Source organism: Xenopus laevis, chromosome 1S (assembly GCF_017654675.1).
Source record: "Xenopus laevis strain J_2021 chromosome 1S, Xenopus_laevis_v10.1, whole genome shotgun sequence".
In the NCBI taxonomy this organism is placed as follows: Eukaryota; Metazoa; Chordata; class Amphibia; order Anura; family Pipidae; genus Xenopus; species Xenopus laevis.
This window is the reverse complement of record NC_054372.1, coordinates 87,903,226-87,931,175: the sequence shown is the minus strand read 5'-3', so window position 1 is coordinate 87,931,175 and position 27,950 is coordinate 87,903,226. Positions and strand designations below refer to the sequence as shown.

Sequence of the window (27,950 nt, the reverse complement as noted above, 5' to 3'; positions counted from 1 at the left end):
CCTTTCACATGTCCAGTGATAAACACTGTTTTGCATTCTTAACTCTAATTACCTCTTTGTCAGGGGCCTATCGGCTCCTAGCAGAGAAGTCCGGACCAAGGAGGAAGCTTCAGGACAAAATTCAAGTTCGCGGTAACGAACGGGATTAAGAATAAACGTAGTCGGGATACAGACGATAATTCAACAGGCTGGCAGCAAAGAATCAAAGTACAGAGTTCAGGCAAAGAGAATCAGGATATAAGGAATTTAGGAACACCCAGGAATGCAGACAAACAAATCCTATAATCAGCATTGAACCTGTGAACTCATCACGCCGGAGTCAAGGCGCTGGCATCGTCCCATGTGGGTCATGGGCGCTGCCATCTTGGATGCGACGCCACCAGAGACGGGATCGTCATTGGGCGCTCCTGACACTTTTCAGGTCTTCCAGAATAGGAGTCCTCTTTTAACAATTGCTGAGCTTAAAATCTTTGATACCCCAAACTTTGGACTGTCACTCAACAACCATGGGCTCCACTAAGCAACAAAAGTTAGTCAAACGCTTCCAGCTTGCAATTTCCACAGTCTGAAATGTCATCAAGAAACTGTAATTAAGGGGAACTGTGGAAGGCAACATTAACTTTCAGCACTAATTGGACAGAAAGGCAAAGGAAAACCTAAGGGTAAAACTCCACAAGTGCTTTTTATCATAATTTGTGTGCCAAATTTTATATGATCCTCCATGCAACACCACGCAATATCATGCAACAGCATGAGATTTTGTAGGATGCTACAAAATCTGATCCCCCTAGGCTAGAATGTAAAGTCAGAAGGAGTCTTCTCTTCATGCGTTTACTTCAGACAGTCAATATATTTCAATGAGAAATAAAAGTCTTTCTGACACCATCCATTACATGTAGTTTATCAGTCCCATTATATTTTGACCCATGCAACACCATCTCACTTGTCAGATGAGTTTTATCGATCCGACAACATCCAACAAAAGTGCTTGTGGAGTTTGGTCATTATATGACCTGCAGTAAGGTTTGGCAGACACAGGGGTTGTGTTGCACTAACATGGTCTGCATGGTCATCAGGAGAAATGTTATAGACTGATAAAGCCAATATGTAACTTTATGGCCACAACCACGACAGATTTGGAGTAAAAAACCTTGCCAACTGTTAAAAATGGGGGAGGGTCCATTATGCTTTGGGTTTTTGTAAGACATTTTACATGTAGATGGAAGAATGGGTTCTGCTAAAAATCATCAGATTCTGGATGCAAATGTGACTCAGTCAGTCGAAAAGCTGAAGCTGAAAAGGAAACGGCTACCACAACAAGACAATGGTCCTAAACATATGTCAAATGCCACCACGAGCTAATTGTAGAAAGTAAGCTGAAGTTCTGGGTATGGTCCCACAGTTTCCTCACTTACAACATCACTGAAAATGTGTTGGTTGGTCTTAAAGGTATACCCCCAAAATGAATACTTCAGCAACAAATAGTTTATATCAAATGAAATGGCATATTAAACAATCTTACCAGACTGGTGTGTGTGTGTGTGTGTATATATATATATATATATATATATATATATTTTGTTGTAATATATATATATATATAATATATATATATATATATATATATATATATATATATATATATATATATATATATATATATATATATATATATATATATATATATATATATATTAAAAGTAAATATTTCCCTTTTACATCTCTTGCCTTGAGCCACCATTTCGTGATGGTCTCTGTACTGGCTTGGAGATCACCTGACCAGAAATAATGCAACTCTAACTGTAACAGGAAGAAGTGTAGGAAGCAACAGACTGAACTCTGTCTGTTAATTGGCTCATGTGACCTAGCATGTATGGTTTGTTTGTGTGCACAGTGAATGTTAGGATCCCAGCGGACACCCGTTATTTTTTAAAACGGCAATTTTCTATTTCTGATTACCCAATGGCACATACTACTAAAAAAGTATATTATTATGAAAATGGTTTATTTATATGAAGTAGGATTTTACATATGAGCTGTTTTATGCAATATATTTTTATAGAGACCTACATTGTTTCGGGGGATATAGCTTTCCTTTAAACATGAATTACGGCCTAAGAAGATGTCAGAATTAGAAGTGTTCTGCCAGGAATAGTGGGCAAATATCACTAAAACAAGAATGAACTCTTAGCTGGATACAAAAGATGGGATTTGTGCTAAAAGGGTGTTACAGACTTACTAGGCTGTTCCAACCTTTGAACTTGTCATAATTACTATTTCCTGCAAGGATGGGCCAAGTCATTAGTGCAATAAATATGGCTTGTGCTGTACTTTCTGCTTATTGTTTTAATCATAAAAAATGATTTTGCAGTATGCAACCTCCTTCCTTTTTTTTTTTTGTTGTAATTCGGAGCAAAGCAATTCCATTTCTCTTTCAGGCACCGTTTTCAGTCTTGGATTCCTCTCAGTCCTATTTTTGTTGTACATGCCAGTCAGCCTACAGTATTTGCCTCATGGTAGTAGAAAGCTAGTGAGAAAAACTGCTGCCATAAATGATTTTAGTTTGCAGCCACAAATTTGCTCACCCCATAAATATTGTTGTTAGATTGACACCAGTGTAACATGTCAGGCAACAATTTCACATTCTTTAGATTCCGAATGTTGCTATCCCTTCAGACTTCAAACATATTCACTATACAACATTCATGTCTTCACATCTTGTTACTGTGTCTACTTTATTTTCAGTGCATTATTTTACCAGGTTGATTTTTATTATTAAAAATAAGTACGTATTAAGAGTACATCTAAAACTATAATACATTTATTTCACTTGTCAACAAGTACCGTAGATGGAAGTCCTCAGTAACCTTAGCAACAGGATTACTTGCAATGCACTATACATAGAAACATAGAAAATGAACACAAAAAATTGCTCCGTTCTGTTCACCTATCCAATTCTGGGGTACTTATATGATTTTAAAAGTTAAGACAGCATCAGTTAAAATAAATAAAAAAATTTTTTTTTAAAAAAAATTAACCCTTTAAGCGCCAGCAGAATTTGACATTTCGGTTACACAAAATGCCAGATGTTTTTGAAACATTTTGTGTTCTCTCACTTTAGGGGCATTTTCTGAGGGGTAACCTTTAGTTTCTCCTTCTTTGGGAGAACCCAAGCTTTCTAAATCTGCTTGAGTTTTCATGTATTTCCACCTCTGCAAAAAGATTTATAGCGCTAAATACTAAAAAAAATGAAAAATTGCTATTTTTCACAATATATGAATTTATACCAACATTTTTATTCATTTTACACGTGAAAATCCAACTGATTTAAAAAGCCTCATATCTCTTGAATGTACCAATACCAGAAATGTAAAGTTTTAGGGAGATTAAGGACTTACAGTATTTACAGCAAAAAACTCCCTGCAGTAAATTACTGAATTTTGAAAGCACGAAGGCAGAAAACTGCACACTTTAGATGTCCATGTCCAATAAATCCTGAAACAGTACGTTTACCCCAGAAAACCATATATTTCTGAAAAGTACTCCTAACATATTGACTGCATTTTTTGTGGGGTAAAAATACAGAAATATATGTTTTCCCCCCAAAACCATATATTTTTACATTCTACCGAATCTAAAATGGGTACCCATGCCTTTCTGCTCCAAACTACAGACTTTCCCAAAATTGGCGGTTTTGTTGAAATATCTGTAAATTGCCTCAAAGCTACAACTTTCCAGCATTGTATTGCCCATGTATCATTACCAGCATAAAGCATCCTAAATATGAATGCCAGGGGTCTATTGAACTAGGTGGCATACAAGGACCTCCAAATGAAAATAGCACATATGAATTTTCACGTATGACACTCTGACTGCTACAATACAAGCACCCGGTATGTGTATTATGCACCATAAAACCCCCTAACAGTATGGAGACCCCAGAAAGCCATATATTTTCCGTAAGTACACAGTCTGACGAATCTAAAATGGGTAAATACGTATTTCTACTGCAAACTACCAAACTGCAAAACTATGCTAAACATAACACTTTTTATGAAATTTCACAAAGCTTGCATTTTACCCCATTATATACCCAACATTTTGTAACGTACCAGCAAAAGGCATCCTAAATATGAATTCCAGGGGTCTACTAAACAGCTTGATGCCCAATATGCATGCATTTACCAAACTATGTGGCACACAGCGCAAATGGATATATAGCAAAATTTCCATGGCCAAATTGAAGTAACATAAAACAGAGCAAAATGGTATAAAATCACTAAAATCTAACAAAACCACAAAAATCAATGCTTTCATCAATGCTTGTCAAAATCAATAGCATGGCCAAATAGTTTTTTACGAACTGAAATAAAGAACAACACCTACGCAAAGCTAAAAATGTAAAACTGGCTAACCATGCAATAAAATGGCTAAAAATGCATCAAAATCACAGAAATTGCAAGTGCAAGTGCACAGCGTGATAAGCAAATACACAATTCGCAATGGCAATAAAACATTTTTTTTATCAGGCAAAACAACACATGGGGGCTGATTCATTAAGGGTCGAAAATTGAGGGTTAATTAACCCTCGATATTCGACTAGGAATTGAAATCCTTCGACTTCGAATATCGAAGTCGAAGGATTTAGCGCAAATTCTGCGATCGTACGATTGAAGGATTATTCCTTCGATTGAACGATTAAATCCTTTGAATCGAAAGATTCGAAGGATTTTAATCCAACGATCGAAGGAATATCCTTCGATCAAAAAAACGTAGGAAAGCCTATGGGGACCTTCCCCATAGGCTAACATTGACTTCGGTAGCTTTTAGCTGCCGAACTAGGGGGTCGAAGTTTTTTTTAAAGAGACAGTACTTCGACTATCGAATGGTCGAATAGTCGAACGATTTTTAGTTCAAATCCTTCGATTCGAAGTCGTAGTTGTAGTCGAAGGTCGAAGTAGCCCATTCGATGGTCGAAGTAACCCAAAAAATACTTCGAAGTTTTTTTACTTCGAATCGTTCACTCTAATTTAGTGAATCGGCCCCATGATGTAGTAAGAAAAATAAAAAAAGCTATAAAATTGTGTAAATGTGTATATGTGTGTGTGTACACTAGGCAAATTGTGTTGCATACCTGTGTGTGTGTGATCAAGTATGTGTGAGTGTTGTAAATGTGTGAAACCCCTTTGATCCCCAAAAATGTATATGAGTGTGTGTAAGTGTAAATGTAAGTGTGTAAAATGTGTGTGCTTGTGTATTTGTATGTGTGTGTGTTACACTAACCTGGGGAAGCCTGGCTGCAGTCCATGGAAGAAGCAGGGAGGTCCGACGATCAGGAGGGAATCCACGTGAAGGGTCTGGTGAGTATGGAGTCTGGGGGGGGGGGGTCCGGAAGAAGAATCAGCAGCAGGCACATGTTCCACGTGCTCCTGCTGCTGCCTATGGGACCCCTGGGTGATCACACCCAAGGGCCCGCTCATTTCAACCTCCTGCTAGTTGCCTAGAAGCAGGGGAATGAGCAGGAAATGAAGGTGCGGCTTTACTAGTCGCTCTTTCGCTTCCCCGGGCTGAAATGCTGCGGAACGTAGTAGAATTAATGTTCTGTGGCATTTCAAGTTACAATGCCACAGAACGCAGATTCTACATTCTGTGGCATTTAAAAGGTTAAATACCTGCCTCATGCAAATAAACCATTTTCATAATAATATACATTTTAGTTGTGCAATTGGGTAATCCTAAATAGGACCTAAGGGCCTCCTCCTGGAACTATACCATGCACGTTGCACACAAACAAAATATACCTGTTAGATCACATGAGCCAATTAACGGACAAGGTTATGTCATTTGTTTTCACGCTTCTTCATGTTACAATTAGAGCTGCATAATATTTAGTCAGGTGATATCTGAGGAAGAGCAGAGAACATCATACTTAAATAGTTATATATTCACTTTGCTGCTCCCCTTCTAATTGCAGGTAAAGTATGCTGTACCGTGTTAGTCAGTTAAAATGTTACAGGGCAACCCTTTTGAAATAAAAAAAAATAACAAAAGTGGTATAAAGGTGATACCTTTATTGGCTAACTAATATAATCATAGCAAGCTTTCAGAACATTTTAGTTAAAGCAAAGTGCGCAGTTCTCTTTAACCCTTCCTAGCCATGCAAATTAGGGTTTGGATTTGGCACAATATTCGACCAAATCTTTCACATAGGATTTGGTGTTCGGTTGAATCCTAAAACAGTGGATTTGTATTACACCAGCAAGAAGCTGCAAGAATATTTGTTAAACATCTGACAACCTTGATCTGTGGGAAAAACCAGATTTTTTTTTCTTTTTGCCAAGATTGACAATCCTGCTGCTGTCATCTGATGCAGCAGACCTGATGCCACCCACCCCTACCTGCTTATGCAAAAAGTGCAATCAAATGGCACATCATAGAAAAATTGTCAACCCACCAGAGGTTCTGCCTAATAAGAGCCTGGAAATAATATTTTTTGCTGGAAAGGAGCAAGAAAATACTCCTGATGGGTGGTATGTCACCTGCACATTGGCTTGCCACTTTTCTGTAAAGATAATACCAGCCTTCGTATATTTTTGAATTTTTACGCCTTTTAAGAATATTTGCATCAAGCATAATTTTTGACCACCAGAAAAACCAGGCAGGCAGTTTTGAGCCAGACGACCCTTCAAAATACCCAGTGGCAACCTTAACTCCATACCTCTCACTACATCAATTCTCAGTAGGGTTTCCACCTGGCCGGTACTTTACCGGCATGGCCATTAAAAATTATGGCAGATCCCAATGTTATTAATAGGGAAAAAAGATAAAAATATAGGAAGATCGGTATTTTTTCCCAGAAAAGGTGGCAACCTTAATTCTAAGTCTGACTGGCAATGTCATAACACTGCTCCTTATGTCATTGCCTGCCCTGTTCACATCATCAATCTGCTCATTGGCAGGTAAGGGGCCAACAAAAGGGTGCCAGTCTTACCCGCCCAGTAAGGAGCTCCTGGTGCAGGCATAACAAACCAGTGTGCCAGCTTCTTCAATATGGGTGTGTCATAGATAAGTTTAGGTAGAATGTCCCCCAATCCTACGTCTACGGTTGACACTTTTTCTGGAAAAAAATACTGGCCTTCCTTCCTATATATTTATCTTTTTTCCTATTAAACTCATTGGGATCAACCTTCATTTTTACCTGCCAGGTGGCAACCCTACCTACATCACACTTCCGCGTATAATGAGCAAGTGAATGCATGCGCATATACCCCAACTAGGGTTGCCACCTGGCTGCTATTTTTTACCAGCCTGGTCAGTAAAAATGATGGTTGATCCCAATGTTATTAATATGGAAAAATAGATAAATATATAGGAAGGCCGGTATTTTTTTCCAGAAAAGGTGGCAACCCTAGCCCCAACACGACTGCCTCACCTCCATTGCAGGGGGTATAGAACTTTACCTTTAAGCTCTCTAAGTGCCTAAAATTATCAAAAGCAGGTATTGCAAAAAAAAAAAAGTCATTAATTTTAGAAAGCTTGATATTTCTATAGTGACATCCCTATTCAATGAACAATATATTGGTGGCATACGTATGTGTCAAGTTCAATACACATGTACATCAACTACGTTTAAGGTTTTACAGCAACGAGGTGCCAAATGTCATTTTAATAGGAACAATTTGCCTATGTTCACTTTCCCTATACTTTTCTCCACCTATGACTGCATACAAACAAACATTTCAAATAAAGATCATTGAAAAAAAACAGATCTATCCAGGTAGGGGCTTTCTCGAGCATGCGTGTTGTGCTCCACTTATCGATGCGTCATTGCGTGTCTCCGTGCACGCTTCCTGTAGCTTACGGGCGCGACCACGCACTGTCGCTGTGCAGGTTTTTGCCTTGAGTTGCGTACGTCCTGTTCAGTCACCCATTCGTTGTCTCTGTGCGTTTTATTGGCTCCACCCCTTCTAGGCGCGCTCCCGAAAGTACGGGGGTGAAATTAAATGAGGAGGAGGAAAGGTAGAACGATATAAGTCGCGTTCCGGCCTCCTCCTTTGACAGGCAGCACCTTAACATACGCCTTATTAATACCTGAATTTTGGAGTCCGCTCAGCTCCGGCCTCGGCTTCGCACGAAGTTAGTGGGCGAGAGGCGTAGGCCGTGCCAGTGAATGTGTGACAGGAGCGGGGGCAGAGAGGAGGGGGAACAAACTGATCGGCACAGTGCGGAATTGTGTGTGTTCTTAGTGTGTGTTGCCGTGGGATAGTGTGGTTGTAGGGAAGGTTCTGGTATGGAGGACAAGACGTTTACTAAAGAGCTGGACCAGTGGATCGAGCAGCTGAATGACTGCAAGCAACTCAACGAGAGCCAAGTGCGCACCCTGTGCGAGAAGGTGAGACCGGCCCCGCGTAGCAACGTCTGTAAACACTCCACATACACGCACATAGGTGTATAGCGCTCACAGCATCGTAGCGTAACAGGCATGATGTCATGAAGGGAACACATCTGTATACAAACGCTTATAAGGACATTTGCTTATGTAGCAAATCTAGTTTATGTCCGTACAGGCACGTCCCACACATAAATAATACATCCATACACCCATCAGGGTATTTACTGTGAAATTTGTATTTTGTTCCTTTTTGATTGGCAACTGTTGGCCCCACTTTCTGACACCCACTGGGCTTTCTCATGTATGTGCATATCAGGCCTGTAGAATGTATAGTTCCCAAGTATATGGAATATCTGGTCTGTTTCATAGTGATTATTTGATGTGAGAGAATGTAATTGAGGCCGGTGGTGTTTTCTTCAAAATAACTTTCCAGAATCGTGTATTGTAGCTAAATACTATTCATGTTGACATTTTAATGTTTGATGAGTGATTTTCTGTTACTATTTATACCTACCAGTGATCTGGCTCACATTTCTCTTAAATTCTCTACAGATTTTTTTGATAGGTGTAAAACATACTGAGCAAGTAACAACATAGCACTACTGTCTTTCGACATACCTCCAAAGCTATTTGTTCTAAGACAGAATACAATCATTTATATATAAAGCAGTGATGTAATAACCAGGCCCGGATTTGTGGAAAGGCCACCTAGGCCCGGGCCTAGGGCGGCAGGATTTTAGGGGGGCGGCATGATGCCCAACCACACCCACTTTGGTTCAAAAACACTGGGGATGCGCTGGAGATACAATATTTTTTTAAATTTTCCCATTGATGATGAAAATTTGCACGAATAAAGGGGAGGGGACAGGGGCGCCGAACGGCAGTGGGCCTAGGGGCGCCCTCTATGTAAATCCGGCCCTGGTAATAACTGGCACAAAGTTAGCTACAGCATCTCTTTTTTTCAACTAATCAACTGTGTGCTCTCAAACAGCAGATAAGTAAATACTAAAGGATGATGGTTGCTGAGGGTTACCAAAACTGGAGCAAACTTTTCACCTGCTATTGCTACTTTTGCTACCCATACAAGGATTTCCTTGTTCATATGGGGGAAAGAACAGCAGTTCATGATCCCTGCAGCTAAATGCCCTTTAAAGGTACAAATATAAAAATTATTTTTGATGAATGCCTTCCTTAAATCAGTTTCGTTTTTTGTAATCTAGCCTGTGGTCAGTAAACACATGGCATAAAGCAAAAATTCGTACTTTTATGACTGCATCAAAGATTCTACTGTGAGATGGAATTTTAAAGGACTAAGACCCCTCACTCTGCAGAAACCTTATACTCTACCCTGAAATCTGTGTACATAACCTGTAAATGCATTAGAGCTTTAACCATGAAAGGATGTAATTATTGAAAACAAATAAGGATAAGTTCCCTTCCATACTTACAAGTGGACCTGCCTTAAGGCCAGTGGCACACTGCTGGATGGCAGTAGAAAACAGCAGCTACAAAATGTCCCTGTCCATTCGTCACCACTTCTAATACTATTGAATATGAACTAACTTGGGGTGTATTTACTATCCTATGTAAAAAAAATTGCTGGATAATACACATTGCCACACTTTGTTGTGTAAAAAACCAGTGTGACTTCCGTCTGAAGCAATGTAAAAGAACTGCATTAGATCTGGCGTTCACATGGTGTAAAATTACACACACACAGTTGCCATTTATTTTTTACACAGTTTTTTCGGTGAATTTTGTTTTACACCAAACAATAAATATGCCCCTATGAGTGATGACAGATGGACTTCCGTGCAAAGCATTTGCCTGATTCTGTAGCTTTTGATTTATTGCACTTTCCCCCCCAGCCTTCAACTAAAAATATTGTTTGATTGTTAGCATTGCTGGCCCTGGCAACCATTGAACAGGTCAACTCTAAGGCCAAAAATTTAAGACTGTTCTTATTTTCTTTGCATATCTTTTTCTATTCAGACACTTCATCTTCAATTTGACTTCCTCTATGCTGTCTAGTTGCTAGGCTAATTAAATCTTGCCATCCACATATCAACTGAAATTCTGAGCTTCAGAAAAAAATCTGGTTAAAAATTAAGTCTCATTATTGTAATACAATGCTACCATTTACACCACATTTGAAGTAAATTTCAAGGTGATCTACTCCTTTAACTTGGGTTCCCAAATGGTGCTGTTGAACAGCATCACTCAACATAGGCATGTGGATAAGGTATAGTTACAATAACCTGAGTTGTATCTTAAAATTTATTTTGCCAGTTCTCCCTTGGTTCAGCTGCTTTTCTCTTCCTGGTGCTCACAATTCTGGGTTTCCATCATATACTGGGTCAAATTATATATAAGCTAGTTATGGAAAGAGTGGATCATTTTAGTTAGTTTGGGTATAGTTGGCATGGGTTATGCATGTGTGCACTGAATTTGGAAACTCATGAAAATTTTGGAGATATAATTCATACATTTTATTTTTAAAGGGGAAGTATACCCCCTTATTAACATAAGTTCAACGAATAGGGCTTGTTTTTTAAACATTTTGTCTAATATTTTAGGCAAAATCTAGGTGTAGTGTCATTTTTAAGAAAAACAGGAAATTTAAAGCTGCTCCATATTTGGTACTTGAAAGGTTATGCAATAGAACAATAGTAAGGACTGATAATCAAATATCTACCTCACAAGGACATTAAGAATTAAGAAGAAGCATCGGTTTCTTCATTTAGCTCAAGAAATAATTAAAAGCATAGATTTTTTTTTTGCGTTTATAGTAGGAATATCATATGTATGTTCAGCACAATATTTTGAGAATGAACTATTTTACTCCTCTTTAAAAAGTTGAAAACATTTAAGAAGTAAAGCCTAAACAAAACAAATTAGCTATAAATACTATATTTAACTTAATGGACTTACAGTAGCAGCCCTACGATATCCATTCTTTCAAAGTAGTCCACAGCAGCTCCCAATTTCAGATCATTATGCCACACCTTTTGCAAGACTGTCTCAGCGTAGGCTCATTTTTCCTCTGAACTGCTGCTGAGAAAGTAAGCTTAGGGGTCATTAAAAATGATTGAACATTAGCGATTATTATTTACAGTGGAATCTCAGTTTTACCTTCCCTGATTTTACGTTTTCCCTCATTTTACAAATTTTTTTGTGGCCGACAACATATGCATAAATAAATAATTTTCACTGATTTTACATTTTCTAGGGATTTACATCATTTTTTGAGTTCCCTGAAAAATGCAAAAATGGTGTTCTGCAGTATATGTGATGCAGAATGCACTGATTTTTGTGCTATCATGTAATGTGAATTACACAAAGCTTAGGTAACTGACAGCAGTATAGAACATGTGCTCTGAGTCAGCAGAAAAGAACCCAGAGAGCAGCTGGGGTTATCTTTGGAAGTACTGCTAAATGACTGTGTTGGTGTTTGGTTGGTGTCTATACAAATTCTTTATTGAGCTGAAGTTCTCCTTTTCCTACATGTATCACTTTAAGACATTTACTTTTAGTGTTCCAGCAAGACCGCAAATGCCCTTGGAACTTCCTCACAGTTGTGTTAAACATTGGTCTTGGATTTTTACTAGAATTGTAGTTCCTCTTTTCTTCCCTTGGTTTCTCAGTCTGCTATATTGAATCCCATAATGCTTTTCTTTGCTTTAGTTGAAATTTGCTCCCTGTTTGCATGTATGTGTGCTCTTGGATTGTTTATGTGCCCAGTGGATCGTACAATTTTTTTTTTTCAAGGGTAGTTCACCTTTAAGTTAACTTAGTATTTTATAGAAGTCCTATCCTTAACAACTTTTCAACTGGTCATCATTTTTTATTTTGTTTAGATTATTATTCACAATTGACTCTTTCCAATTTTCAAACAGTCGCTGACTCCAGCAACTAAAATGATTGCCCTTTGCGGTTATTGTTGCTGTTACTTTTTATGATTTAGCTTTGTGTTCAAACATTAAATGAACACAATCCCCATTATTTAATGTTTAAATGGTTGGAAATATGCCCTAGCCCAACAATAACCAACCCCCTTTTTTTTTTTTTACATGTGGCAGTTCTAACATGTGATGGAGCAGGTACGATTGGGTGCTTCATCTCCCTCTGGAGAGTATATTACCCATGGCAAGGCAATGCCCCATCAGTCAGTGTACTAACAATATAGTGATCCAAATTGAGCAAAACCCTTATCTGCAAACCGCCAGCTCTCAAGCATATCTGATATTGTGCCTAATTACTCTCATATTTTATCATGATTATGCCAGTATGCCACATGCTAAGTGTTTTACATACAGTAATTGCCATTCATCCAGATTCAAAGGTATTTTCAGGGCTTTTTGTCACCCTTGGGAGAGATTTCCCATGGTCGACAATACACCCTGTCCTGCAAAAACTTTAGCAGTGAAGATCAGTGCCTCCTGAGATGAGCCCACTAGCTTCTCCCATCTCCGTTTTTTTGCAGAGTCTATTGGTCGCTGTCAGTTAAAGGAGAAACAAACCCTTAAAAAAAAAAACCCCTACCCTACATAGACCCCCCCCCAGCCTAGCTGCTACCCTGGGCAAATGCCCCATAGTCTTTACTTACACCTCCGTGCAGATTCTGTCCAGCGTAGTTCACAGCAGCCATCTTCTTCTCTTCAATAATCGTCGGAATGAGACCGGCGAATCGGCTCATGCGCAGTTGGAGAATTTCTCTGTTTTGCAAAACTGTGTATGTGCTGAAATTCACTAAAATTGGTCAAGTGCCGGTCTCATTCCAAAGATACCGAAGAGGCTGGAAATGGTGCACGTGAACCAGAAACTGCACAGAGGGCTACGTAAAGATTTAGGGGCATTTGCCCAGGGGGCAGCTAGGCTGGGGGGGAGGATGGGGGTCTATGTAGGGTAGGGGGGTAGGGTTTTTTTTTATTAAGGGTTTGTTTCTCCTTTAAGCATAGTATACAGAGATGTCAACGAAACCCATGGCATAAGGGAGATAATGATTTAGTCCTGGATTTTATTAACAAACTAAAGAAGTATACTAGAAATGTTATGCATTATGTTTTGGGCTTCTGTAGCAGCCCAATGCAACCACAATCCTTTAGCAGTAAAGATCTCTGTCTCCAAAGATACCCCAGTAGCTCCCCATCTTCTTTTCTGCTGATTCACTCCATATGTTGTGTGCTGCTGTCACTTACTGAGCTTAGGGACCCACTCACAATATACAGTATATATAGAATATATGTCACAATATATGGCTGATTAGTAATTAATACAGATAATTACTACGTGTCAGCTCAGAAACCATTGCAGCTAGCATCAGAATCATCCCTGTAGCATCAGTATATATTACAGACCAAATGTGTATTTCCTTTTTGAACTTCAGTTTCAGTTAAAATCTGAAAATCTTTAAAAATCAGTTTTGCCTGTTACACTGCTGTTTTGAAGGCCATAGAAAATCACAGTCACAGTCACAGTCCAAGCAGCAAATTTATTAATGCAGCTTTCTACACAGCAATGGGCTGAGTAAAAAGTGCTGAGTTTAAATCTAAAGTGGTCAGAAGTCAAGATTTGCGTAAACAAAGTCACATGGATCAAGTAAACTTGCATAGAAACAGTGTAATAATGATGCATTTGTTATACAAGTACAGTCATGCCAGTTTCCACCTCAGTTTATGTTTTTTTTGTCACTATAGGCTTTAAGGGCCTTCGACAAGTCTGGCAAACATTCTTGTGTTCATTCCAATGTAAGGCTTACAGGCCTTTATAAATAGCTTACCAAGAGCTTTACCATATGGACACCCAAGAGGCGGCTTAAAGGAGACCTAAACCCCCCTTTAGTCCCCACAGGCCCCCCTCCACTAGCACCCTCCCCCTGCACAGTGCTGCAGCAGATTATGTTTCCCCTCTCGGGATACTGATCCTCCCCTGCAGAAGAGGGCAGCGGAGCACAGGGCTGCCATGTTCGCCAGCCTCGACTTGTGCCATAATTGGGCATGTCGGTGCTCACTTAACGAAGAAGCCAAGGCTGCGAACATTTCACCCCTGTGCTCAGCTGCGCTCTTCTGCAGGTGCGGATTTCCTAGAGGGGACACATAATATGCTGTAGTATTTTGCTGGGGGCCAGTGGGGAATTTTGGCTAAAAGAGGTTTAGTTCTCCTTTGAGCTGGCCATAGACACAAAGATTTGATTGTATGAATCTTCGTTTAAGACTATGTGTGCGGTGTCACAACATTTTTTGTGCCATGACGACCGGTCGTTTAGTCGATCTGACAAGTTATGAGATTTCTGTCGGCTAACGATAATTTCTCTGCATGTATTGCTTATATGACGATATCAGTGGGAAACTGTCACCAGCTTTTTAACAAAAAATTTTTTTTCTAAATGCAATGCATGCACAAAATGCAGAATATGCACCAGAAATGAAAAAAGTTAGTTAGTCCTTTAGTTTAGTCCCCTCCTGCCGATCCCAATTCAGTCTCTCAACTGTAGAATGCTTCGTATAGGAAAAAAGGTAGATCAGCGCCTTTGGCAACGGAGTCCAACTCACCAGAAACAAAAAAGAAAAAGAAAGGGGGAAAAAGCCGGCTCTTTTATTTTTATCTTTTAAAACGTATTACACAATATACGTCTTTATTCCATGTGGGGTGATTGGAGGAACTGAGAAAAGAAGAGCGGGCGTATAATAATACTATATGCGAGTCACGCATCAAGGTCTTGTAAGTAGGCATTTTAGCCACTTTTTTGGTGGAAGGCACAGAAGTTTGTCCCAAAGGGAAAAGAAAACACTATTACACGTGATTGAAAAACTAAAAAGTCTTGTAAGTAGGCACTTTAACCGTTTGTTGGTGGAAGATACACATGCACGTTGAGAAGTAAAAGCACAGCCCCTGTAATGGAGGATTAAAATAGAGGAAATTTTGGAGAAAGGGGAACAAATATAACAAAATAGAAATTTTACATACAAACATCTGGTGTGGAACGAATATTTTCGAAAATACTACACTATATGTCGATTCTTTTTCCCCCTTTCTTTTTCTTTTTTGTTTCTGGTGAGTTGGACTCCGTTGCCAAAGGCGCTGATCTACCTTTTTTCCTGTATGTCACCAGCTTTTGTTTGACATAATGTTCAAACGATACCTAATTTATAGCACTTAAGCACTTTAATCATAATTATTTGTATTAACACAATCGATTGAAATACCATTAATTGTATGTTGGTGCTAAATTGATTGAGAACTAAGCATATGTTTATAATAGCACTTAGCACTTATATAATTAGATCTCAATTAATTTTAGTAAGGTAGTGTGGGGTTTTACTACTTTCTCTTGTTTTTAGCATCCCTATTCTGGTTTATATACCTCTACACAGCCTGAAATTGGGTAATACAAGTGAGTGAACATTAATTACAAGTGAACTATATTTTTGTTTGTGTTCATACGATTGCTGTCAGGGGCAGAACATCATCTGATTTGTTATTTTACTACTTTGATCTGAATGGTTAGTGGCAGATCGGGAGATTGCACTGTTCGTCCCATTTTGAAGGTATATCTGCATGTCTATGGCCATCTTTATCATCATTTGAAGTGCCACAGTCTTTTAAAGGAGAACTAAACCCTAAAACTGAATGTGGCTGAAAATGCCATCTTTTATATACTGAATTTATTGCACCAGCCTAAATTTTCAGCTTCTCAATAGCAGCAATAATCCAGGACTTCAAACTTGTCACAGAGGGTCACCATCTTGGAAAGTATCTGCACAATCACATGTTCAGTGGGCTCTGAGCAGCTGTTGAGAAGATAATCTTAGGGGTTGTCGTAAATTATCAAGCAGAAATTGTGGTTAATCTGTTATATAAATTGATGCTACAGGGCTGATTGTTAATTCTGATGCTAATTGCAGTAGTTTCTGTGCTGCCATGTAGTAATTATCTGTATTAATTACTAGTCAGCCTTATACTGTCATATTTATTATTTTTTATTTCTATGTGTACTGTATATTTTCAGTCGGCCCCTAAACTCTGTAACTGACATCAGCACAGAGCATGAGCAGTAAATAAGCAGGAAAAAAATGAGGCATCTTTGGAGGCACAGATCTTCCCTGCTAAAGGGCAGTGGTAGCCTTTGGCTGGTACAAAAGCCCAAAACTTTCCAATAAACAATTATTAACTGAAAATGCAAGTTGCAACTGATAACCGTTTATTATCCCTTTTTATTCTCTGGTTCTGACTAAAAATAATGTAGCAGTCAGCTTTCCTCCCAGTTGGTTGATCATCTGCCAAAATAGTTTTTGAATCAAGATCTCCTTTTATTTCTCTACTGTTCTTTAAATGTCATGGAAATGCATACAACAAAATTAAGTAAACATGTGATATTCATGATCTGGCCCTTTGAGCTTTAATTTTCAAAAACTCTCAATTTTCTCTCTTGGAAGTTGTTGGCTAAAGGGCCTATGTTGTAAAATTATTTTTGATAGAAAATACAATCACAATTATAATCACAGCCGGTGTTACAAGGTTACAAATAGATTTTGCACATAGATTCTGGATGTTTAAAAATATTTTGCCAATAGACTGCCATCCCCTGGAACTCCAGCTATACTGACTTCTAATCACACCTATCATCGGAAAACTTGTTAAACTACAACTCGCAGTATTTCTGCATTGTGGGCACTGATAGGTGCTAAACATTTATTGCTATGGCTATGAAAGTATTTGCCTTGGGTAAAATATATACATTCAAAAGTTCTAGAAACCTTGCAATACAATACTCTCTTCATTGTCCAGTGTTAACACATGCCTCCCTGCATTCATTGTGAACACAGCATTTAAGTGAGTATACTGTTGAATTGAAAACAAGCTGTAAAAAAGACTGTTACTGTTATTTATAATTTTAAATGGTCCATTTTTTAACAAAATATAGTTTACATGCCTGTGTACATCAAAACTATTTTTATATTTAGGTGATTGAACTCCATAGCAACCCTGACATCCCTGAAGCTTCCAAATCTCTTGCCTGTCTGTACTGTACTAACATCATCTGCATGCGTTGCTAATGTTCTGTTATGTTCCAAACCAGTACTCTGCAATTAACACAGGGTCTGTGAGGCAGCGTTTAGGCGTAGGTATCAAATGTCAATTTTTTATTCTAGTAACGCCTGTATTATGAATGCAACCAGTATCCTGCAATCTAGAACAGGGGTCCTCAAACTTTTAAAATAGGGGACTCTCAGTCGCTCAGACTGTCAATTTTTTATTCTAGTAACTCCTGTATTATGAATGCAACCAGTATCCTGCAATCTAGAACAGGGGTCCTCAAACTTTTAAAATAGAGGACTCTCAGTCGCTCAGACTGTTGGGAGGGCCATACTATCATTTAAAAGAAAAAAAAAACATGAACAAATTTCCATGCACCCTGCATACGGTATATCTTATTTGTATTGCAAAAAAGTATGAAAGAAAAATACAATATTTAAGATGAAGAAAAATTTTAACCAACCATTTCAATGGTAAGTGTGGGCCTGCTTTTGGCTGATGAGAGTCAATATCCAGTTCCAACTCTGCTCCTAATTCGGTGTCCGGCTAATCCAGGAAACACAACATGGCCGGGCCCCCTTAACATATAGAAGCCATAGATGGCGGCCCTGCGCTCATAACTACGTATCTGTCCATCCCTGAGAGCAGGGATTTGGTTGACTGTTCCCCTGTAACCCTATTTAAGACAGCGACATGTGCGGAGGGTGCGTGCTAAACTGCCACTCGCAGATTCTCTCTTACTCGGCCCCAGCGAATCACATCAACGCGCCCCCCCTCGGCTGACGCTAATGATGCTGGACGTGGCCGCTGCGGGGCCAGGTAGATAACATTGGAGGATCATATCCGACCCCCGGGCTGTAGTTTGTTGACACCTGATCTAGAATTTAGGAATTGAAACAGTATGTCACTATCTTGACAGTTCTAAGGAGTCTAATTCTAAATTCTTTATCCTAAAGGGGACATTTATTTAAATTAACTGCGAACTGAACTGTAAATCAAACAATAAATAACTTTGCAGTTGGCCTTAAAACTTTGCATCTCTTCTAATGGAAGCTTAAAGAATGAGGAAACCCGATATCCCTGGCAGTGCCTTATGTTATACTCCCCCACAGTAAATTAATTTTCTACAAATGTAATTATGTTTTGTTAAACATAGATGTGTGCAGTAGTGTAAAATACAAAGAAAAAGTCATTTAAAAAATGTAATCTAATATGCAGACATAAGTCTAAAGAGTTCTTTGGTTTCTATGTGTATTTGCAGTGTTGTTATTACACATGTATATGTAATGTACTTGTCTACAGGATGCATTATTAATATTAAATGCATTTAAATTGGATTATGGGCAGGGTTACTGAAAATATATACATGAATGGTGGTTGGCTCATCATAAATATTTTCCAGACATGAAATACTTATGTTAATATACATACATTCATTGTAGGTGTAATTAGTAGAGATGATGCATGTTGCAGGCTACATTAGCAGGTATTGCAAGTGGCTTAATCATGCATACATCATGTGTTTTTCTGAAGTGACTGGTATTCAAAGAATGAGGTAGTAAATTTAGAAATATATTTTAAAGCATGTGGAAAAGTTGCCTTTTAATACTTACATTGGGTTTACAGTGGCATTATACTCCCTTCTTAACATTAGTTTAATAAATAAGATAAATAAGAGTTAAACACATCTATGTTTTTGTTTGGTTTGATATGGATTTCCAGTACACAGGTAGGTAATTCAATGCACAGTAGAATTATACTTGTTGTACACTCAGCTACCTAGCAAGGACTAAACATATACGGGGGAATGTAATAAAAATCGCAAACGGAAAAAATATTCGCAATGCAAAAAGTTATGCCTTTGTGCGAACAAATTTTGCTTTGTGCGAATTTAATATAGCTTTTGCGAGCCCGGAAACTGTTTAGCGACCACTTCCGACAGTGAAAGACCGTTTGCAAATTTTATAGTTTGCGCCAATGCGCAGTCAATGTAATAAAACTTCTTACTGAAAAAGTCGTTATGTTTGCTCCAAAAGATTACGACACCTTCAAGCACTTCTTATGAGTGCGCAATTAAAATTCGCAATGCGCAATTAAAATTCGCAATGCGCAATTAAAATTCGCAATGCGCAATTAAAATTCGCAATGCGCAATTAAAATTCGCAATGCGCAATTAAAATTCGCAATGCAATAACAGTTTAAGGAACAATATTACATTGCGAGATGTGGATATTTTAGTCTTATTGGTGCAAATTGTTTTGCTCTTTGCGACTTTTATTACATTCCCCTGATAGTTTCCCTAATTTAAAGGAGAATTCAGCCTTTGGGGAAAAAACCCTGTGCCCCCCCCCCCCCTGGGGAAATGCCCCATACTTTATACTTACCCCTCGGCGCAGATTCTTCCAGTGGAGTTGCATGCATCCATCTTCCGGCTCCTCAGTAAGCTGACTGGGAGCATGCGTAGTTGGAGCAGTTTGCCAGTTTGCGACAACTGTGCATGTGCGGTATTACATGGAAATTGACGATCTTCCAGTCAGCTTACTGAGGAGCCGGAAGATGGATGCGTGCAACTCCGTTGGAGTAAGTATAAAGTATGGGGCATTTCCCTGGGGGGCAGTTAGCCTGGAGGGTGTGTGGTATGGGGTTTTAACACAAGTTGAATTCTCCCACAGGTTGAATTCTCCTTTAACTTAAGAAATATCACAAACATTTGAGATGTGATGGTTAGCTGCACAGCCATGATGCAGCAAAGCACTTTTTACCACCATGCTTTACAGCTGGTATAATATTTTTTTTGTTAATTCTGTTTTTGGTTTTAACCAAATGTCTTCTGGTACTGTGGCCAAAAAACTAATTTATGGAGCCTCTCTGTAACAATAGACTCATGCACATAAATGGGACTTGAAAGTAAGTTCTCAGAAACTTCTTTCAGCATCTTTTTCCACGCTAAACTGGCCTGGGACATTTGGCTTTTGTTCAAAATATCCACTTGTAGATGATCTTCCGCACAGTGGACTGATGGATGTCCAATTGTTGTCCAGATTTATAGACATTGATTTCTTTCAATCTAGGAATGGTGATACCCCACACTTCAACAACAAACGGCAAACTAAATGTCTGAGGTATAAATAAATATAATGTGTGGAGGCATTTTTAGACTTGGGTCAGGCCTGAAACTATGCATTTGAGATCTGGGGAACAAAAAAAAGTCCACTTAAGTTTTAGTATTACTAAATTGTGATAACTTCACTTTTTTTCAGGCTAAAGAAATCCTTACTAAAGAGTCAAATGTGCAGGATGTCCGCTGCCCTGTCACAGTTTGTGGAGATGTCCACGGCCAATTTCATGATCTTATGGAACTCTTCAGAATTGGAGGAAAATCTCCAGACACCAACTATCTCTTTATGGGAGACTATGTGGATAGAGGATATTACTCTGTTGAAACAGTGACACTTCTTGTTGCTCTAAAGGTAAAAAAAATCCTTAGGGTCCAGTTTACCTTAAATCCTAACAATTTAGCAAGAACATTATGAACCAAAATGTTTTCATTTCAGCCTGACTTTATGAATTATGATTTTTCTATGAGTTATGATTGTGTTAAACTGTGATGGTGATAAAAAAAAGTTATCACTGTAAAATTACATTGTTGCAATTCTTTTCAGGAGTAAGAGATTGAGGGTATCAAGCTTTTTTTAAATCGGCTTCTTAGAGTTTCTATACTGTGTATCTGAGGATCTGAATGAGAAAATGATTTCCAGTAAGGATGCACCAAATCCAGGATTCGGTTCGGGATTCGGCCTTTTTCAGCAGGATTCCGCCGAATCCTTCTGCCCAGCTGAGCCGAATCCTAAATTTGAATCCTAATTTGCATACGCAAATTAGGGACGGGTAGGGAAATTGCGTGATTTTTTGTCACAAAACAAGGATTTACATATGCAAATTAGGATTCGGTTTGGTATTCGGCCGAATCTTTCGAGAAGGATTCGGGGGTTCGGCTGAATCCAAAAAAGTGGATTTAGTGCATCCCTGATTTCCAGCAATTAACTCGTTGCAGTAAAATTATACCGTTATAAGTAAAAAAAAAGGCATCTGAGCAGTCCAGTGGTTTTACTGCATCCTTTATTTTTGTGGCTACAGGTGCGATATCCAGAACGTATTACGATATTAAGGGGAAATCACGAGAGTCGACAAATCACACAAGTCTATGGTTTTTATGATGAGTGCCTACGAAAGTATGGAAATGCAAATGTGTGGAAGTATTTCACAGATCTATTTGACTACCTACCACTAACTGCTTTAGTAGATGGCCAGGTAAGTTTTTATTTTTTTTTGTGAACGCATTTTTCATGTGGTCTTAGAAAATGGTTTGCGTGAAAGCGTATATTGCTGTAATATATTGAAACATTTAAGTGTGGGTTGATTTTTGTATTCACTATAACTGAACTGCACTGAAATGCAGAACTATGTGTAAAATCACCTTTTAGTTCTAAACAAGCAATATGCTTGATTGAATGTAATATGTCCAATGCTTTAAAATTCCACACTTCAGTCCCAATAGAACGGGTTTATGTAGTGTTTGTGGGCATTGCTGGACCAGTCTTTCACCAAGGTCTAAGAAAGCTACCCCCCTGATCCACATGAACTGTAATTTTTGGGACTGGCATTTGCTAATTCATTAAACATTATGGGTATTTTACTTTGCAATACTTGTTTTCAACTATTTAATTAAAACGCATTTGTTCATTAATAAACACACTTCCAGTACCCAATCCTGTTCTGTACCTAAACACTGACACTTTGCTTTCTCAATTATGCCTGCTCAAATTTGGCTATACAGATATGATTCCAATAGAATTTCTGACTTATACATGACTGTGGATGTTTATTAGTGTGAATAGTTTTTCACAATTCAAATGATTTGTATTTTGCTTTTGTATAATAGATTTTCTGTCTTCACGGGGGTTTGTCACCATCCATAGATACGCTTGATCACATTCGCGCCTTGGATCGCTTACAGGAAGTTCCTCATGAGGTATAAGCATTTTGTGATTTGTTAACTGTTATATTATTTATTTATTCTTTGTAGGCTGATGTCTAAAACATTCTTATTAGATGGCATCCTATTCCCTGTGCATTTTGTGATTTACCTGCCCCCTCCAGTCCAACTTGAAAAGTGCTAAATGTGACAACACAGACATGTGAACAAACCTCTATACATTTTCCATGAGAATGAGCCACTTCATAACAAGTACCAACGTTTTAAATTCACTTGCTTTACTGAGCATCTGAAGCAGGTGCTATATTTTGACTGAATCTGAAAGTATGGATTCTAAATTGTCTGTAGCTTTTATACTAGTGATGTAGGCTGTAGACAGGCTGAAGCTTAAATTATTTAAACCGATTAATAAAAAATGAGGTAATTATTTGGTATTGTATATTTTAGCTGATTTTAATTTGGTGAAGGATGAAAGTTATACAGCTCTAATTTACCAGCCAAGCAGTATTGGAGGGAGATTTCCAGCAAGTTATTGAAATATTTATTTTTTCTAGGGACCGATGTGTGATTTGTTATGGTCAGATCCAGACGACCGTGGTGGTTGGGGTATTTCTCCACGAGGTGCTGGCTACACGTTTGGACAAGACATTTCTGAAACTTTTAACCATGCTAATGGACTTACATTGGTGTCTCGTGCTCACCAGCTTGTAATGGAGGTATGTTGTCAAGCAAAAGTAATATTGTTTGTTTAGCATCTTTTATTTTTTGGCATTTTGGTTCATATGAGAGGTGTACCTTCTGATAATATACCACTTTTCTTTCAGTACCATTTAAAAATGTTTTAAAGTAGACAAGTACAAAAACACATGGTCATTACATGTCAGTCATCAGTTATGGTTCCAAGATTCTGGTTTCCCTTTCTGTGTATGTGATTACTTTTTTTGATGACTTAGAAGTTAACTGCTCAAATTACTTTTTTTGATGACTTAGAAGTTAACTTTGAAACAACAAACAGGTTTGGGTTGACAGCATGTGGGCTCTTTGTGTTAGATTTGGTCTGATTGCTTATTTATGTTCTGGAATAGCAGATGTATAACCAGGCAGTTATTATCAGCATCATCATCATCATCATCATTTATTTATATAGCGCTGTCAAGATACGCAGAGCTTTACTGCAGTTATAGCAAACAGGGAATAAATGGTGGATAACAGACAAGGATTACAGAGTACAATAGGGTTTACAAACTAAAAGGTTAGGGTACAATTGAGACATTAGGATTGTATAAACACTGTCATTTTTGATACAGCAAAGATTTAATTAAGGTACATCGAATAGGCCTCTTTAAACAGATGGGTCTTTAAGTAGCGCTTGAAAGTTTGGAAGGAAGGAGAAAGTCTGACAGCTTGTGGCAGAGAGTTCCAGAGAAAAGCAGAAGCCCGAGAGAAGTCTTGTAGACGAGAATGGGCAGAAGTGACCAGAGGAGAAGTGAGGCGAAGATCAGAAGCAGAGCATAGGTTTCGTGAAGGAGTGTATTTGGAGATTAGAGATGAAATATAGGGAGGGGTTTCATTATTAAGGGCCTTGAAAGTGAGTGTAAGTAATTTGAATTTGATTCTAGAAGAGATTGGGAGCCAGTGAAGGGACATACAAATGGGAGCAGCTGATGTTGAGCGGCGAGCTAGATGAATGAGTCTAGCGGCCGCGTTTAGAACAGATTGGAGTTATGAAAGGTGACTTGTTGGAATACCTGTGAGGAGTAAGTTGCAGTAATCAAGGCAGGAGATGATGAGAGACTGAATCTGTGTTTTAGTTGATTCTGAACTGAGATAGGGTCGTATTCGAGCAATGTTGCGCAGTTGAATACGGCAAGATTTTGCAAGTGTTTGAATGTGTGGTGAAAAAGACAGATGAGAGTCTAAGATGACTCCTAGGCAGCATGCCTGTGTGGTGGAAAGAAAGGTGGTGTTGTTTACGGTGAGTGATATCTGAGGGACAGGGGAAGATCTAGGAGGAAATATAATGAGTTCTGTTTTAGAAAGTTCTGTTATTATAGCAGTGTGTTTAGACAAGAACACCATGTTATGACTACGAAGTGTGTGATCTCTCTCTGAAAGGTAACCCACAATGTGTGCTCATTGCTCAAAGTAAGAGGATAGCTGAAAACTGTGTAAATGCACAGATTTTAACTTGCATTTCTTTTTAGTCATAGTGCTTATAATCGATTTCCTGATATCTTGGATGATGCTTCTGGTCGATGAAAACGGTGTCAATCCATGGTATTTCTGTAGGAACATCACAGAGCGATAATCTTATGTTTCTTCAATCTTCAGTGGCCCGGCTTGCGGGTGTGCAGTAGAGTGAAAAATGTCTTTATTGCTCAGAGTTCAGCTTTTCACTCTACTGGTCATGCACCAATCCCATGGAGATTGTGTGCTGCTCCTATAGAAGTGTCCCAGGCCAGTGTAGTTTTCAGCAAACAGGGGCCTCTGCCCAGGTAACAGCTAAGTGATCTCTTGGGGGGTGTTGTTTTATGTACCTTCACATACGCAGATTTCGAGGTAAAGACATGAAGTACCAGGCAGAAGAATTCATATTTAAAATTATATTTTCTCTTTATTTACACAGGGTTACAACTGGTGCCATGACAGAAATGTGGTTACAATTTTCAGTGCTCCGAATTATTGTTATCGTTGTGGAAACCAGGCAGCTATTATGGAACTGGATGACACCCTAAAATACTCTTTGTAAGTATTTAAATATTCTTGGAGATCTAGACGTGTATAATAACAATATGGGATGAGTAGTGAAACACACAGGTTTTGTGTGCATCAAAAGGGTAAAGTCTTTGACCCTTTGCAGGAGAACAACTAGACATTACTTTGCTGTGCACTGACACACACATGGATAAATTGTTTGCAGCAGGTAAAAAAAATAAGATTAAGGAATCACACTAAACCATTTGTCTCAAAACAAAAAACTTATTTGTTAAAATTATTAATCAACCATTACAGTTTGGATGTATTCTTGTATTAATCAGTATTCCTCTTTGAGACCTACAGTCTCATAATAGTACATAAGAGAGCTGCTTCTTGTCTGTGGCTTTCAAAATCTTACATTTGCACATCTAGATGCATAGTTGGAATGCACATGACACATTAATGGACAGAATCAAGGTGTGACCCACCAAGAGATGATGATTTCCTGGTTGACTTGAACAGAGGTGCCTGCATGTCACAGAGATACTCCCTATTCTTTATTCCATAGTGCTTCTAATTTGTAGAGACTCGATACTGGGGAAACAATATGTATGGCACTTAAACTCTCAAAGGAGAACGAAAGATTAACTAAATTGACAATTTGCAATGACCCTTAAGCTTAGTTTCTCAGCTGCTCGAAGCCCACTGAGCATGTGAGTGTCATAGACACTCTCCTAGATGGTGATCCCATGTGACAAGTTTGAAGTCCTGGATAATTGCTGTATTGAGAAGCTGAAACTTTTTATTTGTAACCATTCATTTTTAGGGTTTAGTTCTTTAATTATAAACCTCAAGCTTTACATTCTAAGAGGAAAATTAAAGTAAAGTAATAACTCCCAAATTTTCCTCTTCTGTTTTTGACAGAAGTTGGTTTCATATGGCAGAGAATGGTTGACCCTGCTAAACCACCATAACTGCCAACTTCATTAATTTACAGCTACTGATCCTGTTGTTCTGTGAATTTGCAGCCAAAATATTTAAAATATAAATCTATAATAGTATAAAAGTTCTAAATGGAGTCATACCACAGATTCGGGTGGCTAAAACTTCACTTTTGTAACACTTCTGTACTTCTGTAAGCAGCTCTATGGCAGGGTATATTCACCACAAAGTGGCTTCAGTTGCTTCGAACATCTAAGAACCAAATAGCTGGTGATAAATATAAATGTGTTTGCATTTGTGTTGAGGATGAGCTAGTAAAGAGACTGCAGTAAACACAAGGACATGATTTTTTTTTTTCTAGAACCTGCTAGTGCCACTCAAGTACGGCTTCAGTGTTATAGCGATCCTCTTGTGTTAAATGTCATGCTCTGCGATACCTGCTGTCCTAGACACTTTTATGAACAGAGATGGCTTTTTCTAAACACTAGGATGTGGCATTTTCTTTCAGTATCCCTTCAAAAGTACAAAATTATTGGTAGATTTGAGCATCTGCATGGCTTGTCTGAACTGCTATTTTGTTTTTTTGCAGCCTTCAGTTTGACCCTGCTCCTCGCCGTGGAGAGCCGCATGTTACCCGACGCACTCCTGACTATTTCCTATAAAGCAATCTTTACACAATGCCTTCATCTGTGCAATTATACTCTACATTCAAGAACACAAGTGTGTATGTATCAGAATAAACACACATTAATTTAAGAATTGGAAACTGGTTTATTTTATCTTTTCCTACCCTTTCCCAAAATGCATACCCAGTTTTAACCATAGAAACCGGCAAAGAAACCATCATGGACCAAAATGTGCCATACTGTTTTTAAAACATTTAGCACAGTTCCGAGGTTCTGAGCAACATAAACACACAGCCAGCCCATTAGTCAGTTTGCTTGCTGTAATTGTAAGTCATATTTCCGTCTGGACTGTTCAAGCGGTAAAGGGTAACTTAAAAGGCCTTTATTTCTATTTGCACCTACTTCGTAAAAATTTTAGTTGTAGTGTTCAGCTGGCATGACCAAACCCATTTGGAGTTATTTTTAAGAAAATGCACAAGCTTACCATTCACTGTATTTTTTTTTCTTCAATAAATAAACTGGAGACATCTGACCTTGCTGAGTGTATGCCATAACATTAATGTACTTTTTCTGTATATTTGTCAAGAAAGTGCTTGCAGCTCCTTTGGTGTATTTGAACAAATAAACTTTAAAATGTAGACCTACAGTTTGTGTAACATTTTGTTATGCATTCAGAAATATCTTAAACTGTTTTCACCAATTTTAATAAAGCAATATTACTGGAAAATATACTTGGCAATAGTTAATGTTGTACAATAAAGTTACACTCACAAATATTTAAGCATATGTAGTTGGTAGTGAAATTGGACTGGAAACAGTTCCTGATAATTTAATAGTTCATATTTTTTATATTAATGAGGCACATGTATCTTTAAGCTACTGCTGCAGTTGGAGATACTCGGCTGGAGCATTGCGGGTTAACCTTATCTATATCCCAGTATATGTAAATATATTTTGTCTAGGTATAGCTGTATACGTGGTCTTAGGTTTGAAAAGTGGGAACTTCTAATGCTACATAAAACACATGGGCATAGTGCTCTTCTCTGAGAATGTTATTAAGGTGATGTCATAGAAGTCTACCAGGAATCCTTACATTTCATTTGTTATCCAATTTTAAATAATGTGAATTTGTTCCAGCTGGCATAGAATTTATACATTTGTAAAGTATCACAGTTTTTCTTGCTGTGCATAGTGGTATAGGTACGATACAGCCTAGTAAGGCACTTTTCTGGGAATTTATGTTCCAGCCATGGATATGCCT

The 27,950-nt window shown here is 38.3% G+C and overlaps 1 protein-coding gene across 1 annotated transcript; it reads left to right on the top strand.

The window, feature by feature from the left end:
* Positions 1-7,827: 7,827 nt before the first annotated feature.
* LOC108706827 (serine/threonine-protein phosphatase 2A catalytic subunit beta isoform) lies at positions 7,828-27,327 on the top strand. The gene is made up of 7 exons (XM_018243574.2): positions 7,828-8,392; positions 20,689-20,898; positions 21,566-21,739; positions 22,371-22,460; positions 22,979-23,140; positions 25,051-25,169; positions 26,653-27,327. The coding sequence occupies exons 1-7, from the start codon at positions 8,291-8,293 to the stop codon at positions 26,723-26,725; spliced, it is 930 nt and encodes a 309-aa protein (XP_018099063.1). The 5' UTR covers positions 7,828-8,290; the 3' UTR covers positions 26,726-27,327.
* The last annotated feature ends 623 nt before the right edge of the window (positions 27,328-27,950 follow it).